Genomic DNA, 19,599 nt, shown 5'->3' with positions numbered 1-19,599 from the left:
CCATAGCAAGTATTCCCTTATATGTGAGAATATGTATGCACCTATCAACTTAATTTAAATTTTTAACGTTTTATTCAAAGCGTTCCGCTAATTTCTCGCTCGGATGCACGGCGGCGCGATCTCTTTTTGTCGAGAGTGATTCTCTATTTATGGAGCCGTGTTATTTTTCACTTCACTTGTTGCGTGATTCATCTCATATTTAATAGATAATATAAACGATTCACAGATAAGTGGATAATGTTTGAACAATAACAACAGTCTGAATTTAATATTTTTGTAATAAATTTTAGAAAGTAATTAGATATTTAAAAATGTTTACAGATCATAGGAAAACATGAAAAACTATAATAAAAACTGCAATTAATATATATGTGAACATAAAATACAAATAAAATAAACGAAATAAAATTTTAGAAAGTTCTTGCGTAGCGAATGCGATAAAACAAAATAATCTTGATTGATTTATATGTAATTTAACTTTTGAAAAATTTCAAGGATAAACAATGATATTATTAAAAAAAATTGAAAGTTCAAAATTAATTATTAATAATTGTACTAATTTAATATCCATTATAATAAAATAAAACCCCTAAAGTTTTCTAGGCAAAACCTTGTTAAATCTTCCAGTCCAAATGGCATCATCATGACAAAGATTAGTGCGAAGATTTTAGATTCTTAAAGCCATGCACAAAAGTTACATCGACTTCAGGAACCGTTCAGACTTCAGGAAACTTCTAACAACTTTGTTGCCCTACTTCTCCTGAAATTATCTGGAAAGTTCCAGAAGGAGATCAGAAATTCCACTAATTGATTAGATAACAAGTAACATTGGGTCAGCTACATATTACTCTTGTAAAGTTAATTTTGTTTTATCATTTATTTTGATATTTGTAGATATATATGATAAATTACTAATTCAGTGATAGGACTGCCCCTTGCATTTTTTTCTTTGTATTCATAATCTAAGCTTTTTTTCTCTTTTATGTATATTTGTCTTTTTTTGAGTTGCAATAAAGATATTTATTATTATTATTATTGTTTTAAGCATTTTGTGGGATTGCAAATATTCGATATGTTTAACAACCATCATAGTTTTTTTATATCAAACGTTTTTATATGCTTCAAAAATGTGTCTCGTTAATCATCCTTGTTTGTAAGTTGTTTCTTACATCCGGAATTTTAGAAGACTCGAGGGACGTGTATTTTGAAATTTTGTCTAAAATACCGTTACTTTGTCAACTCAATTATTTTAAATGTTATATACATAAAAATGCTTGTATATGTTTGTATTCGAAATTCGCATCCGATTTAGTTGAATCTTGGTACAGCTGTTTTGGCACTCGCGTAAAGTATTCTCATATGGTACCATTAAAGTACAATAGATGACGCAGGTGACGAGGGTACGTGTATAATTGTTTAATAAAAATATAAGATTTGACTTGACTACACTGTAATATAAATACATGTCATGTAATATAAATCATAAACTATATCTTGTTTTTATTGTGTTTATCTTCAAAAAATCTAAAATAACCAACAAATAAGACGAATGGCGTGACGAGATTGTATTGTCTTCACTTAGATTCGTAAGAGATTTAACTATGACTAAAATTGGTATTAGAGTCATACTGTGTATTGTTGGTGTTTATGTGCCCCTCCTGGGTGTATCGTCAACTCAATACTTCTTCTAACATCAATGCTTTATTGGAGTGACCGCTCCATTGATGGTGACGTCGTAAGAAGTTGTTTTCACTGATATACTATTGGTGGCCACTTACCACGAGGGACCAATTTGCTAAATTATATAAATAGATATGAATAATAAATTTTTATTTACACCCAAAAGAATCATATACTATTGATAGAAAAATACAAAGTTCTACTTACTGTATGGTTGTGGTCTTCCACCGGTGTACTGGGGAGACTGCAGAAGAGGTGCACTTCGCTGTGTCGGTTGGACGTCTTCTGACACTGGAAATAAATATACTTGTTAATGAAAGCTGTTTAAAGCAGGAGCAATATCATTACACGAAGCTTATCTTGATAGCCTTGACAATGTCATGCGGCAGAGTGAACAGTTATCATCATACCAACAATTATACCATCATAAGCAGCTCATGAAAAGTAGGTGGTCCTTTTATTTCTATATCAATTTAAAAAACTTATCACATAGTATTTTAATGTAATTCTACGATAATTCGAAACATGCAACATTCAAATATTTCTGAAATCTTAACGCGGTATTCATCCATCTTATGTTTTCGTTTTACTTATTTAAAGCAAAAAAATAGGGAGCCAATGAGATGAAAGCAAGAAATTAAATATGAAGCTATATATTCTGGAAAGTAATAATATATTACACACAAGGAAAATTAAGTGACGGTTGCAAAGTATGTATTTATCGCCTCCATTAGCACATAAGTCGATGCTATTAAACTAAATCATGCAAACCGTCTCGTCCGTAGGCATTTGCTCTGGATTTTGGACCAAATCATTAATATGATTATTTTGTGCCTATACCTATGAAAGCTTATAGGTCTCAGAGCTGTAAGTGTTTCTTTATCAAACAATTAAAATATATTTAAAATGTCATAAAACGATATATATTTATTGTTAATAATACAAATTAATATAAAATATTGTTACAAGACTAAGGTACTTCATTATTTTTACTTTCTGTTGCAAAAAAAATATTAAATGAGAATGATGAAATATTTACAGATTTATTGAAATGTAATAATGTAATACATAACAAATAAAACACAGCAAGATTATTAAATAAAATCGAGTCCAAGTATAAACAAAGCAAAAGTAATGAAACGAATATTAAAAAAAAAAACAGCAAAAGAAAAAAGTTTCATTAAACTAAGTGGGCGAAAATATTAGAACAATAACGAAAAGATCATCCATGAGGTCCCAATTATTATATGTCAAATGAATATAGCTCTAAAGGACATACGTCTAAAGCTTATATTAGTAAATCCATTCTGGCCTAATGACACACTTACCGTGATTTGAAATGTGTCAAGCGTATCTCCGCACCGACCGTCCCACCGTCACTTCCCTGCACATATAAAAAGACGACCACACTCTTTATTTCATCCTTTTCCAACTCTTTAAAATGTCCATATTACTGTTTCATCTCGCATAGCGTTAACTGTGCATGCCAATTCCACGATAGTTATAAAAGCTACAAAAATATAACGGATATAATAAACAAAAACGTATCCATCTGTTTATCCTTATTTTGAACGTATTTCTGTGTTTGCTGAGACATTTTTTAACTGTGTCTTGTGTTTCTTGTCTGCATGTTTGCTTATTGTCAATTCTGCTGTCTTCATTTCAATGTTTTCTGTCTGATTCTCCACATCGAGATCTATGTCTCTCACTAAACATTTCAGAGTGTGTTTGTCTTTAGTTTTATATGTGCATGGAAGATTACTAAATCATAAATCAATGCTTATATATTATTGTACATTGAAGACGAGAGAAGGTTCACCAAGTTTTTTTGTAAATTATTTTGATTATGTCTTTCAATTCAAATATAGATTACATTATTCTTTTAAAGCTATACGCTTGCAAAGTAGCATATTGCAATTTTCGTATGAAAATTTACTCGCTTGAAGTAAAATTTGGTTAACCTTTCCACTCTCCGGGTGTACATCTGTATGTTAATATTACACTGTAGTGGATGCATAAAATAGCTATGTAGAAAAGCTAGATAGTATAAGTTGAAAGCGGGTAAAGAAATATAAGTATTATTATAAAAAAAGCTTGCATCAGTTTCAGTTTCTCAAATAACTTCATTAGTTTTAATATCATTATGTTTATTTTTATAATTATATTGATCGTTGTTATTATTTTAATTATAATAAGATATATTGGAAACTGAAACTTTAATAGTTAATACAGAATTATCGTAAGCAATACATACCGAAATATTAGGATGAGCAGAAAGCTTTGGCTGTACCTAAATATTTTATGTGATTTGTCGGTCGATTACAATATTAAATTTGGCACAAATTCAATACTAAGTATTATATTATGATTAAATCAGTTATATTTTTTAAGTTAATAATTGTTATCGACCGAATTATATGTGTTTACTTGAATGAAAATTTTTCTGTCAATATTTTGTCCTCGTGGAATTTTTTTGTAAAGTCTTGTGTAGGTGGACAATGAATGCATTATAGTGAAATAGTTCAAAGTTGTACTAGATATTCTGTTATGTTGCAATGAAATAAACAACTTTTGAAATATCTACAAGTAACGAAGAAGTGAGAATTTTATAAAGATGTACAGGACTTTGGCAATGTATAACAAAACTCAAATGAGACATGACATCGATAGATTGAAATTATCATAATAAAAATGAATTATGATAAGTAAAGATTTTTATATCTGATTTTGAATTTTCGCAGTATAATCGTTAAATGTGAAGACATTGGTGGTGGACCTAATCCGAGACTGTGGTTTCAAAACTGAGCAAGTACCACTGATTTTTCATGTGCTTTATTTGTGTATATTATTTTTATTAGGTTCGTCGGTTAACGAAAAACAACGCAAAGAAACCAAGGTTTCCAAGCCACAGTACATTAGAAAAACGTGATGGAATAAGCTTCAATACTTCTCTTCAAAAGGAACAGAGGCCGTAGTCCAGCAGTGGGACATTTACAGACATTAGAATTCACAGAGTCATGTCATAATTTTGTTCCATCAAATTGTTATGATCATATCTCATGTTAGTATTACTGTACAGAATGTATTTCGTTATTTTACTAATCTTAAAGTATTATTAGTGTTCAATGATGGAGGTATGTCTTAAAGTAGCGATACATTTTAGAAATAAATCTGATAGGGTCAAAAGAACGCTAAGAAAATTCAAAAATTGAATTTTTTTTTTTGAGAAAATGTATGTATTACAATCTTGAAATTAAATTTTTACGTGTCATTTTAGATATATACTTACTTTTAAGGTTTAAGATAGAAAATCCTCAAGCTAGCTCAAGTTTAGTAGTTTCATGAATACGAGAAAATTCCTCGAAATAAAAGTCTTATATTACAGTCATTTTATTTCGTTAACTTTCTGTGAACCTTGGCTACGATATTGAAGTTTTAATCAAAATGTAAAATAAGTAATAGAGGCTTGCATAGCTTAAACTATTTAAACTGTAATTTGAAATTGCATTTTGGTCAATTGGAGTTGTGTCAATAGAAAACTGCTGTGTTAATGATCTATTAAATTAGCTAACTGGTCACTAGTGAATAATTAGCGATAGTTCGACATTTAATAGTCTTATCGTCAAAATGAATACAACAAATTCACATACAGGCTTCTGGAGAAATTTGATCTCATATTTGATACCCGTTCAGGTAAAAAAAAGCAAAATATCACTTCTTAGCTTTCCCATATCAGAAAACTAGTAGTTTACTGTTATGAAAAAAAAAAACACTTCTAACTTTTTAGAAGTACTTAATTTCATGTTGACAGATAAATCTCATGCATGTTTCAAGTGACATAAAAAAAAAAACTGTTTGTCGCTAAATTTTTCAAAATCGACTATTTTGTTTCGACAAATGCAAACCTTCAACGCTGAGCATAATTATTTTAAAAACAAACTGTGTCTAAGATAACTTAAAGATGCTTGCATAGATTTAAGCACGCGATCTTAGGCCGAGTATCACGTGCTCCATCCACACTGCCATCTCGATAACTCTCTATAAGTTAAATAAAAAAAATAAAATTGTTTTCTATCTTAAATCTCTTAACAAAACACAATTAATTTCGAGAATGAAGCCATAATTCGCTTCTCTGATACAGTACCGAAAATTCTAAACCTAAAAGCATCAACAGCCTTAACACAAAGGAATAAACAAATTGCATATCCTCGGTGCAGCTTTGCTTTTGAAGTTCATTTCGTTCCAAGCACACTGACGGTGTTGCAATGAATCTAGGTATACAGATACGTACAATATATTACTAGCTGCTCGAAATGCAATATCTGATTAATGGAAATTGAACATAGAGACAAACAGCTGTTCATTTTGATTCAATTTCGATGAAAGACGAACCTGGACTAATATTCAAATTTATACATGTATTGTGGAGTTAACAGGACTGTTTCTCATAGTATCAAATAAAATTATTTGCTTGACGACTTTTTAAAGTGAAATGTCTTTAGACGTGCCTTGGAGGTATGATGGATTCGTATACCGTAACCGCTAACGTCATGACGCTCTCTTGTATCTTCTTCCCGCTCTCCGTTATTGCTCTCGACAAAAAATAAATGGTATTTTATACAGTACAGTAAACAGTAACAGTAACAGCCTGTTAATGTCCCACTGCTGGGCTAAGGCCTCCTCTCCCTTTTGAAGGTTTGGAGCTTATTCTACCACGCTGCTCCAATGCGGGTTGGTAGAATACACATGTGACAGAATTTCAATGAAATTAGACACATGCAGGTTTCCTCACGATGTTTTCCTTCACCGTCAAGCACGAGATGAATTATAAACACAAATTAAGCACATGAAAATTCAGTGGTGCTTGCCCGGGTTTGAACCCACGATCATCGGTTAAGATTCACGCGTTCTAACCACTAGGCCATCTCGACTTTTTCAATAATATAAATATTACTAATTACAATATAAATATTATTATCGTACAATTAAATCTTTGAAGGTTATAGTGAAATCCTGCACTAAAATCAACGAGTAGTGGCATAGAATAAAACCTTAAGTATTAGTATTTCTTTCGAATCATAATTTTTACTATGATATATAATCGTTTACAAAAGTCTATTTCCTATATTATTCTGATTTTTGTTGACACTTACGTGAAAGAATCGATTTGAATTCTGTTATTGAATGTGAATATCCCACCGCTGAATCTGTTGGTGAAATACACATGTGCCAGAATTTCAGTGAAATTAGACACATGCAGGATTAATCACGATGTTTTCTTTCACCGTGAGGAATATATTTCAAAATAATTAATACTTAATTGTTGACAATTAGTGCAAGCCCGTCTGTGTAGATATCACCCACTAACCACATATTCTATCGACAAACAGCAATAACAATTAGTAATATTGTGGGCCGGTCTGAAGGGTGAGTGAGGCAATGTAACTGCACATCTTACACACTAAGATTGGTGAAGCATGTGCGATGTACGGGTGGTGATTACGACATACAATCAGCTAGCCCATTGGACAATCTGCCTAAATATGTATTTTAAATAAAAATATACATATATATTCAATTATTTAAATCTTTAGAATCGTGAATTTGGTTTTTTCAGCAAAATTTGAAATTTAGGTCGGGCAATTTTCTAATCTAAGAATTTTTAAACCAAATCGGCAACGTTATTAGACGACCCTTTTACGACTGATTATTGAGACGTCGACAACTTTTATTTGCTCCCTCTGTAACTCAACGCCGCCGTACATCAAAAGTAAGTCGATCCCCACTTATCAAAGTCCTTGCGCTGTTTATTATCTCGACATTGATATCCGAAATATTCCACCTTCCTTGTGTATAACGATAACAGTCATAAGCCGCGGTTACGTACGTTAAATTATACCTTATCTTGAGCAGTAGGGTGCGAAGTTGACGACATTTTATGGCATTCCTTATAAACTGGATTAGCGTCTACTATTACAGTAAAATTTGCGAATAAAACAAAGAGAATATTTTACAAATAATTATAAATCTAGAAGATTAATAACATTTCATACTAATAAAAAAAATGTAATATATAAACATGTTGTTTGGTACTCGATTCCGCCCATTGGCCATTGGCTCCGCGATAAGTTTTTCATATAACCATTATTTCATATATTCTGTAACAATAAAACAGTTAACAAATTTTTTTTTATCAAGTTTCATCTCTTCAACTCTTTCCTAGGATTCACATATTCAAACATTTAAGGATATCTATACTATTATTATAAATGCGAAAGTAACTCTGTCTATCTGTTACGCTTTTACGGCTAGACTACTGAAACGATTTTGATTAAATTTGGTACGCAGCAAGCTGGAACCCCAATGACGAACATAGGCTACTTTTACCTGCCACCTGTCCCCTCCTCCACCTCACACGCGGGCGTAGCCGCGGGTGGATAGTATAAGTATAAGTATTTATATCAAACGTTGGTGATGATTCTTTTGTAATAAATTTCTAAGTTAAACTAAATCGAAATGGCTACTATATAAACGAAAATGAGAGTCATTTTTGTAAATTTTGTTTAGAGATCGTACCGTAAAACGTATCGTAAAACTTCTAAATTTAACTAAACAATATATATATATATATATATATATATATATATATATATATATATATATATGTACATAAGATTCTCTATCCCAAAGCGATTTCGCTCTATCTGAATCCAGCTGCATGCATCTTGTTCACATTGCATGACAAAGAGAAATAGAGACGGTAATGCGAGACGAGATCCTGTTCCTCTTGAAATTTATTATTTACAACATTAAACCCGTAACTTTTCCTCTTTTTGGTCTATTTCTTAGAATTTCCAGGACAATGAACTTAAAACCTCGTTATATAACGTTGATTAAATGAAACGAACACTTTCAAAGTGTTTGTAAAGTCGATTTAGAAACACCGATAAAAGCCTACTTCCCTTTATTTAATATACAACTATAATTTATAATATATACTACTACTTGCTGCTACTTACTAAACATCGAGGATACGTTTTTTTTAATTTGATATGCCTAAATGAAATTACTACACCAACACTTATTAAACTTACATCTAGCATATGTATAGGTTTCAGTATATAATGATATTATTATATATGTAAGTCATGCCTTACCCAAGACAGTCTCCTGTCTCCCCCACCAGGAGACCCTTAGTACAGGTCAACCTAGTTTGGGCTCCTGTCTCCCACATATAACTTTATTTGTATATATATATATATATATATTTAAAAAAAATGTAAACATTATTGTCTGTGGGAGAGAAAAAATAAATTTATTATTATTATTGCGATTCGCAAGTTAATCCGCTTAAAATTTATGTATTTTTTTTTTACAATATAGGAAGTCGGACTGACACATGGGCCTCCTGTTGCTAAATGATCATCATCGCCGGAGACAGGGCACTAAGATGTTATGTCCCTTGTACCTGTAGTTAAACTGGTTCACTCGCCCTCCAAACCGGAACACAACAATACTAAATTTGTAATTGCTGCTTGGCGGTAGAACATGCGATGAACGGATGGTACCAACACAGACAGGACTTGCACAAAACCCAACCACCATGTCAGATGTGTCATGCATGAATCTAATATACTTATGTATAATAAATGATGTATAAATACGCACACGCATACATAAGATATTTATTTATATTTATTATTCACCTCGCGGTTAACTTCAGTTATTTCATTAAAACTTTTAATGAGCTCTTGTTCGTTATGACCCTAATAGCATTAAGGAGACGCCATTCGAGTTCCGTAGTTCTTTTGTATTATAGAATTTCCTTATCAAATAACTAGTTTGTATGCGCGGTTTCGTTTGATTTATATATAAACATATGTTACGTAAGTTCTCATGAATATAAAGTGAATTCTTAGGAAAGCACGTTCAACGTACATATGTACATACGTGGAAACATTTCTTTCATTAACCGTTCACTGACACCGAAAGGTCATGAAATATTAAGCATTAATAAGATCAATCTTGATCAATCTGTCATTTTCCGTCATAGGATTGGTTAAATTCTTTAATTCTAAGTATTTATAAAGTTGAGTATGAAATAATTAAAAGTAAAGAACAGCTTAAAAACAAACAGCTTAAAAAAAGCCGAAATGGCCTAGTGGTTAGAAGGCGTGAATCTTAACCGATTATCGTGGGTTCAAACCCAGGCAAGTACCACTGAATTTTCATGTGCTTAATTTGTGTTTATAATTCATCTCGTGCTTGACGGTGAAGGAAAACATCGCGAGGAAACCTGCATGTGTCTGATTTCATTGAAATTCTGCCACATGTGTATTCTACCAACCCGCATTGGAGCAGCGTGGTGGAATAAGCTCCAAACCTTCTCCTCAAAAGGGAGAGGAGGCCTTAGCCCAGCAGTGGGACATTAACAGGCTGTTACTGTTAAAGAACAGCTTTTGAATGTCCCATAGCTGGACTGTCAAGGGGTTAAACTCCTAAAATTTTGCTACGAGACTTATTCCATCATTAGTTTGGTGGATTACACATGTGACTGAATTTCATCTGACACATGCAATTCCTCATTATATCTTAATTCAAATGTTCAAAATTCAGAAGCGCCAGCCTTGCCACTAGACCATCTTAGCTCTTAAAAGTAAAAAGTATAACATACAGAAAATAAGCAACCTTCGTTTTAAGCCATCAATCGTTTAAAACTTTATATTGCTCTGTTCCGGTTTGAGAGTGAACCGGGTAATTACACACACACACACAAGCTCTGCCTAGGGGATGATATAACACCCGATAGGCAGAGCTGACTACTAACAATCAAGAGGCACACTATCTCGTGTCATGTCATGTCATGATTATCCATTGACAAGGGGGGGATCTTTAAAATTCAACAGCCAAACAAAGATTTCTTACAACTAAAAACGCTCTCAGTAGTAAGATTGGAGAAAATACCCAACAACTCCAGACAATATGATTCTTAAATCTCTATTCGATAGTTTTGCAATGTAATTTGAAATCAAAATTAATAAATAAATGCAAAAATATTAAATTTATATTTTTAAGATATACAATGACATAAACTAAAAATGATTAGTTACCAGAAACCCGTAATAGTATCTTGTTATAGTATCCTAACTTTTAAAGAAACATGTCGTGGTTATTCAAAGTCAAAATATATTTTATTCGAGTGGGCTATGATAAATGATAAATATATTTTAAGGTAGGTAAGAACGCGTGAATCTTGACCGATGATCGTGGGTTCAAACCCGGGAAAGCACCACTGAAGCATGTGCTTAATTTGTGATTATAATTGATCTCGTGCTTTACGGTGAAGGAAAACATCGTGAGGAAACCTGCATGTGTCTAATTTCACTTTTCAATTCTGCCACATGTATATTCCGCCAACCCGCATTAGAGCAGCGTGGTGAAATAAGCTCCAAGCCTTCTCCTCAAAAAGAGGAGAGGAGGCCTTTAGCCCAGCAGTGGGACATTCACAGGCTGCTACGGTTAGGCTATGTATGACAAGCACACTTGAATTGTTATTTTACAATTTTAATTTTAACATAAATCAGAAGAATCGGTCGGTAAAATGGATGGGTTAAAATAGACTCTTCTAATATGCTACAGCACTTTTCATACGTGTGAATTATGTAGTGAAAGCATAATGAAAATAATCTTAGCAGAATTGCAAGCATTTAGAATATTCTCCTATTCTTTCTTTTTTTCGACAGAATTCAATGAAAAACATGAGACGAATTCTACAAACAAATAAGTCACTCGACCTATCATTTGTCCAAGTTCACATTCGTGGTTTTCAAAATTATTCCACGCTCCTACCTTCTGTTTTAGTCATCCAATAGACAGTCTCGGTGTATAACTTTAGTTTTCGCGCACCACGTTCTCATTACACGTGTTCTACCCACATACAATATAAACAGTAAAAACCGGTTTAAACTGTATCCTAAGGATAATATGACGTGTTGGTCGGATTTTGACATTTGCTTTTCCTCATTAGTTGCATGGAAACATTTAATGTATTAATAAATTAAAATACAAAAATAGACAAACGATTTTTATTATAATAGGACGTTTTTACGTTGGAAAAAACACGGTTAAGGCAAAAATGTTGAATTTAATAGCATTTTTAAATAAACGAACCAAGTTTGTTAATTAATAGGCACAAATATTAAATTTAAATGACTTCAAGTATATAATAAGAGCACGTAAATATTGTAATATGTGTAAAAAAATATTATCCTTAAAGTGAATATCTTTAAACATAAGTTTAAATGTACGTCATATATACGAGTAGTTTCTTAATAAATCGCAGGCACGCAATTATACCAACCCGCATTGTAGCAGCGTGGTGGAAGAAGCTCGAAACCTCCTCAAAAAGGAATAAAGGCCATAGCCCAGCAATGGGACATTCATAGGCTGTTACCAACGCAATTATACAAGAAAATCGTAGATCTTAATTTTTTGAAATAGTTTAAAAAATGTGTTAACACGTAATTTATTTATTCTAACCGACAAATATATCGTATTCGAAATTCTATTGAAGTTTTACCGGAACGAAACTTTTACCGGAACGACAATCGTTTCGGCACATCGAGAACTGCCTACGAAGCCACGTGTAGCATGCCTTGACATTCTGCATCGTTGCTTTAAATAGTAACCATCTTTTAAAAGTGACAGTTACGCTTTGATTTGATTTATTGTTTAAAAGGCTTTTATAATAATTATTAATAATTACAGATTGAGAATATATAAATATTTGTTTGTTTGTTTTGCTGTTACGAATCATTGAGTTAATCGATTAATGAACAGTACATACATACATACATACATTACATACAGTACATTTTTTTAATGTGTGTAGACAAAATTAGGCAATATTTTTTCAGACGAAATTAGATTAAATTGTCTAAATCGAACGATAACAAAATATTTATTATGATATTTTTACAAAAAAAAAAAATGTATATACGTTTTATGTTTTCTTTATTAAAATAGTGCGTTTATTTAACTGGGAACAGTGTGTCTTGTGCGAGTTTTTTTATTTATTCGATTAGAGTTGCCGTTAACTGTGGTATTTATGGAATTCAGATTATTATTGTCATTAGACGGCGCTGTTTTCTTTGTATACAAATCGCAGTCAACGGTATCGAATATGTAAAAAAAGTCGCAAAACATAATATACACTACAGATAATATATAGTTTTAGGTTTCATTTTACAAGGAGTCTTTGTATTAAGGCATCTTTATTAGGTTCCGAGTTCAAGAGTGAGATGTCAGTGAAATTTATAAAATTGACAAAAAAAAAATTACATAAGGAATAAATATATTTCACTTCAACGTGACATACAAATAAGAAATATAATAATAAAATCAATACGGTTTCATCTCACTTTGTAAGAACTGCCGAAATTAGTCAAAAAAATTATAAATAGAATCTATAATCTATATTCGAAACGTAAGCTTTAAATTTAATTTAATCCTGATAAATGTTGAATATATTAACAAATATAATTGATATTTTTGCACGTCCAACCTCCATATACGAATAACAAAATCAACACGAGCAGAGTAAAGTTCGACGGTTAGTTGCCTTACATGTCACTAAAGAATTCGTGGCAAAGAATACAATAAGACGAAGGTTTTACATATAATTGAATAAAATATTGGGCCGGAGTCAATATCACCAGCGTATGCCGCTATGAATACTAATAAACGAACATACGGCTGAAAAGAATAACGAACAATCGATAGGACTGTCAGTTTTATTAGCGGTTATAATAAGAATCATTATTCACAAAAAAAAAGGATAATAAAGAAACAAAATATAAAAAAAGAGTTAAACAATATGATTTAGATTATGATTATGTAACAAGCCCGTTTGGAATCATCAGTTATTTTGTTTTATATGCGCCGGGAGGGCAAATGACTCTACTCCACCTGTTGGTAAGTGGTAGTAGAGTCCAAACGCGACGACGGCCGACGAGTACAGTCGGGAAGAATGTTCTGCACTAGCCACCCCCGCGTTGCCGGCCCGCAAGATGCCTCTTCAAGCCTCGTTTGAAGGAACCCGGGTTCTAAGAGGAGGGGAACACGTGAGCTGGTAAGGAATTCCATTTTTGGAAGTGCGACAAAGAAATGAGTTGCCAAATTTCTTTGTGCGCGATGGAATAGATGTCCCAGTTAGACGGTGACATCGAGAGCCAGCACGCGTAGACTTATGAAGGAAGGGGGAAGCAGGTTTTATCGTCAAACAGCAATAATTTGCTATGTTTGAATTATACGTGAATTCGCGGATCATTGAGGAATAGCTTTTATATATGAAATGCAATGTACATGGACGAATCTGACTACTATCATTAGACTTTCCTGTCTACCTTCCTATCGTAAATAAATGAATGCCACTTCCGTGCCTCATGATGCACGTGAAGTCGTGGGTTATCCGCTTGTGTCGGTTTCAATTTCCAATGAGACTTAATAATAAGGAAATACAGTACACCTGAGTTACTATCACACACGCACACACACGAATGCAATTTAATCACTTACGCAGTAAGTATCTCCGAGACTAGTCACCGGGACGGGATTACGGTATGGAAAAGTCTATTGTTAATTGGACGAACTAAGCAGCGGCGTGTCATGTCATTTGCTTCCATACACGCAATCAATAAATAAGGCGTATAAGAACATTTATTCTTGAAGGTCACAAAAGTATCACTAGATATATAATTCAGAATAGACGAATATATAGGTAAACTAGTAATATGAATGACCCTTATTAAATCATCAATCGCTTACCCTCTTCCCAATTCATTCGGGTCAGCGATTGATCCTCCATTCGCCTCCATCTATATTAACTTTGGTAATGTGATGTATGCAAACATAAAAGATTTTTCTACCAGCAAGAATTCCTCAAGACACTATCCTTAAGCGCCGATTACGAGATGAATTTGATAGTTAAAGTCGAAAATCTCTATTAAATATAGACGCGTTACTTATTGATTGTCATAAATCTACCACCGGTTCGGAAATCAACTATATTGAGATTAAGCATAAAAATTAGATTTGTTTGCCTGAGTTTAACATTGTACTGAATTACATCAAACACACTGAGAAACTTGAGTTATACATAAAATTAAGTACAATAATTACTTTATTAGAATGTCTTTATGTTATTATACACAGCGAAAACAAATAATGATATATTTATCTTTTTAATGCTAGAATGTTAGTAAGTTATATAACAAGAAAATATATCTACAAGCTACACACGGGTAGAATAAAGATCTTCATAAAAAGTTCATAACTCTAATACTAATATATATAACTCGAATAATTTATGTTAACGCTAATAAAGGTTCCTGTCGGCATAATTGTTTTCCGACATGTTAAACTATTTACCTAATGAACAATTAATCACTAACCTAACATTACATATTCTATCTAGTTCAGACAGGCAGAAAGATGCACCGGGGGACTTAGTTACTGGTGGTAGAGCTTCCTGCAAGCTCGCCTGGGTAGGTACCACCCACTCATCAGATATTCTACCGCATCTTAGTTCTCTAGGTTGGTGGCGCATTGGAGATGTACGCGATGGTTAACATTTCTTACAATGCTAATGTCTATGGGCGTTGGTGACCACTTACCATTAGGTAGCCCATATGCTCGTCCGCCTTCCTATTCTATAAAAAAAAGGTTTATAACATTAACTGACATAAGATATATGAATTTAATTTAGTTTGATACAAACATGATGTTTAATTATTAGAAATGTAAAGAGAGCCTTCTCGAATGAAGCTGTAAATCTTAATTTTTGATATGACAAATCAAGGTCTGCCATAGTGTTACACTCGAAGCGACATGTTTTGTCGATTTAGAAACATTATATACGGCTTACTGAGAGGGAGTGCGTTCTTTCGTGAAATATGTAAATGTAGAAATATGTCCTTTGACAGTCTCATGAAAACCCTTTTTGTCGGAGCAAAAAGAATATCTATCTGTCATTATGACAAGTTTCATCATAATTTATGCAACAGTGTTGCCAGAGAAAATAAGTTCTATTCAGTACCAAATAACTTTAGTTTAGTCCTTTAACATCGACATAATATGTAATATTTTATTGGTATATTAGCGAATATGAATTTAATGAGTGTTTTTTTTAAATGGTTTAAATTATTAATTTATTGCAAAGTTAAAAATCTGTGGAATTTTATAATACAATTGACTTTGCAGAGTTACTTATCAATAGACTTGCTATCTCTTTTAAGCCCAAAAATTAAGAAAAATATTCTTATCTATAGAAATATATCTTATATATAGCAATATTATTAATCCCGTCAAATAAATTTTGTTTAAATTATTTAGAATAAGAATGAGCATGATTTTTTTTTTAAATATTAACTTTAACGAGGCAACTTAAGACCCCCGAAAGTCGTGCCTTACTTTTACTGTTTAATGCTATATAACCATTTGCTCCGTGTCCTGTCTTTGTCTAAATATACAATGAGTATGATAAAAAAAATTTAAACTCAATTGAACGTTATACCGTAACAGCCTGTGAATGTCCCACTGCTGGGCTAAAAGCCTCCGCACCTCTTTTTGAGGAGAAGGTTTGGAGCTTATTCCACCACGCTGCTCCAATGCGGGTTGGTGGAATACACATGTGGCAGAATTTCAGTGAAATTAGACACATGCAGGTTTCCTCACGATGTTTTCCTTCACCGTCAAGCACGAGATGAATTATAATCACAAATTAAGCACATGAAAATTCAGTGGTGCTTGCCCGGGTTTGAACCCACGATCATCGGTTAAGATTCACGCGTTCTTACCACTAGGCCATCTCGGCTTTTGAGATGATTTCACTTTGACCAAGTCAATTGAACGTTAGTAATTAATAATATATTTTATTCAAAAGTATACTTTTTTTAAGATTTTTACAAGATTTTACTGAATAGAATGAATAGGATACGCGATTTTTTTTATATTCAAGAGCTATTTATTGTTACTTTGATTCGTCTATGTTCTATCTATCGAGAGCAATCGGACGAATTTTAAGCAACGATCAGTATGGCTCAAATTATGGGTTATTTTTACAGAATATTAAACAAAAACAAGCACTAATATAAGAAAAATATAACATGTCACAATTAAAAAGTCGTTTCACTATAAAGCAAACGAACGAAACTTACCTATTAATATTACCTAGTAATATTATACAAAGTTTCCGTGTCATCGTGACGTATCAATCAAGTTGTATATTTACAGCTATACCTCGTAGAAACGATAAATAATTCGCTACGAGATATCGACGTACATCGGACAGGTTGAATACTAAATAGTTACAGCTACTCGAACACGCTACGAGTCACGACATCATAGAACTTGTAGCAAAATGTCATCGAGAAATTGGCGTGTTTTTTTTTTTTTTAATATCGGTAGGCGGACAAATGAACCGCACAGTCAGTTTTGAAATAAACGAGACGAGTACCTTTTTATTGACAACATTTCTTGTTATAGAGTTACATATGTGTCGCACTTCAAACACAGATCTATCGATATATTTCATTTTGCCTCCAACAAGGAAACATCACACGCTTACATGAAACAATATACAAGTGATGTATTTATATATGTCTGTGCAGTATATAATTAAGTAACACATAAGTTTTAGTTGGAAAACTAATAAACGTCTTATATAAGGTAATAATATTAATAATAAATTTGAAATTATTAAACGATAAAAATTTACAAATACAACAAATGGAGATAACTTTATTTAAAAAAATGTTTAAGATTTTTTTTTAATTTATTAAGGCAATCAGTAATATGGAAGTTATTGCTTTTTTGTAAGTCCATTATACTATTTATATATATATGTGTATATATTTAGATTGTCGTCCCATCGGATTATGAGAGTTAGGGAGAGAGTGAAGAGTATAGAGAGTGAACCTGTGTTTGTGCACACACTTGTGCACTATAATATCTCCTGCGTAGTTGTCTAATCTCTCTTGAGATTGGCCGCCGTGGCCGAAATCGGTCTGGAGGACAATATATGTTTAGTTAAAGTTTTAAATAGCGCAAAATAACCACGGCCACCTGTTCAACGGTATAGAAGTTTTAGCGCTGTAACCTCAAGTGGGTGTAACTACACAGATAGATAGTTAAAAAATAATAAATAATAATAATAAATATCCTGGGACATTATTCACACACGACCATTTGATCCCAAATTGAGCAGAGCTTGTACTATGGAAACTGATATACTACGTATACTACTTTTCTTTTGTAAATACATATTTACATATATTGATGATTACACCCAGACTCAGGACAAACAGAGATGTTCATACACATAAATGTCTGTCCTGTGTGAGAATCGAACCCACAACCATCGGCGTGAAAGGCAAGTATCCACCAACCACGCCGACCGGCTCGTCAATTCTTCTCCAAAAAACAATGTATATATGTATTTATATTTATATATATATATATATATATATATATTCCATAGTCACATAAACTGTATACCAGCATATATATATATATATATATATATATATATATATATATATATATATGATATATAATATGTGTTTATGACTTTTTTTTACTTAGATATTTAGACTCCGTGTTGCTATTGAGAGTTTCTTGACGGAAAGTACCCATTAAGTTTTTATAGGCCAACCTTTGCGACCCACGATATAAAGTTATATAATTTATTTATTATATTATTATACATTTTACTGAAGTAGGTACCACCCACTCATCATATATTCTACCGTAAAACAGCAGAACTTTGTATTGTTGTGTTCCGGTTTGAAAGGTGAGTGAGCCAGTTTAATTACAGGCACAAGGGACAAAACATCTTAGTTCCCAAGGTTGGTGGCGCATTGGCGATTTAAGCGATGGTTAACAATTCCTACATGGCCAATGTCTTTGGGCGTTGGTGACCACTTACCATCAGGTGGCCATATGCTCGTCCGCCCACCTATACTATAAAAAAAACATAGGAGTTTGGGATCTGGGCAGCTTATTTGATCAATGCTGCAGTTAACAGTGACATAAAAACAATGAAATCCAATTAATATCGTCAAAACATCACTAAGGTAAAACGTTTAAAACTACATTAACTTAAAGTTAAGGAAAAAAAGCATACATAGAAAATTGAAAAAAAATCAACCCCTTGGCTGTAAGCTTTTACTTTTTGAAAAGTACGAAAAAGGCACTTGTAAACATACGAGAACCGCGAAGGCACTTCATTACAATTCATTTAATTTGTACCCTCCAAGCTACCTTACAACTTCACACTGTATATATTCAAAAGTCAAACTTTAGAACTATATATGCAAGATTCAAATTCCAATAACAAACGCACCGTTATAGTCGGTCTAAATATATTAAACGATTATAGCTTTTAATTGATGGAAATAGAGTCGATATTTGATTGAGGTGGTAAGCGAAGGTAGTTGAATATTTTATCGAGTCGAATGGCGTGATAGTACAACATTCAATGTCAGTTCGTATCGTACCGTCACGGAAGGTAACGATCCTTAGATATAAGGAATACCGCGATAAAATATACCTTAATATTTTGAATTTCCTCAGGACCTGTCATACCCAGCGAATCATTATTACAAGTCGGTAATCGTTTGATATTGAATAGCCTGACGTCACATGCTGAAAATATATTTTGAGCTTTTAAGATTATCATAGTAACTACAGTATCTAATTAAATAATTCAGTTCTAACATGTGATAACTATTTTTGTATGACGTTAGTCATCAATATAAAAAAATAGCAGTTGAAATAGGCCCACAGCCATCAAATCAGCCAAGTCAGACCTTAGGCTTCAATATGTTATCCTAAGTTACAAAAAGAAATTATATTTAAAGT

General features: G+C 32.6%; 1 protein-coding gene across 2 annotated transcripts in view; it reads right to left on the bottom strand.

The window, feature by feature from the left end:
- Window positions 1-19,599, bottom strand: part of LOC126778488 (heterogeneous nuclear ribonucleoprotein L) — a 400,772-nt gene that overhangs the window by 25,102 nt on the left and 356,071 nt on the right. For both annotated transcript variants that reach the window (XM_050502099.1, XM_050502100.1), the window contains exon 6: window positions 1,888-1,971. In XM_050502099.1, the coding sequence (XP_050358056.1) occupies window positions 1,888-1,971 (84 nt within the window). The remainder of the gene's footprint in view (window positions 1-1,887; window positions 1,972-19,599) is intronic.

Source organism: Nymphalis io, chromosome 26, assembly GCF_905147045.1.
Source record: "Nymphalis io chromosome 26, ilAglIoxx1.1, whole genome shotgun sequence".
NCBI lineage: Eukaryota > Metazoa > Arthropoda > Insecta > Lepidoptera > Nymphalidae > Nymphalis > Nymphalis io.
Note: the sequence above shows the minus strand (reverse complement) of the source record. Positions and strands in the feature narration are given on the sequence as shown.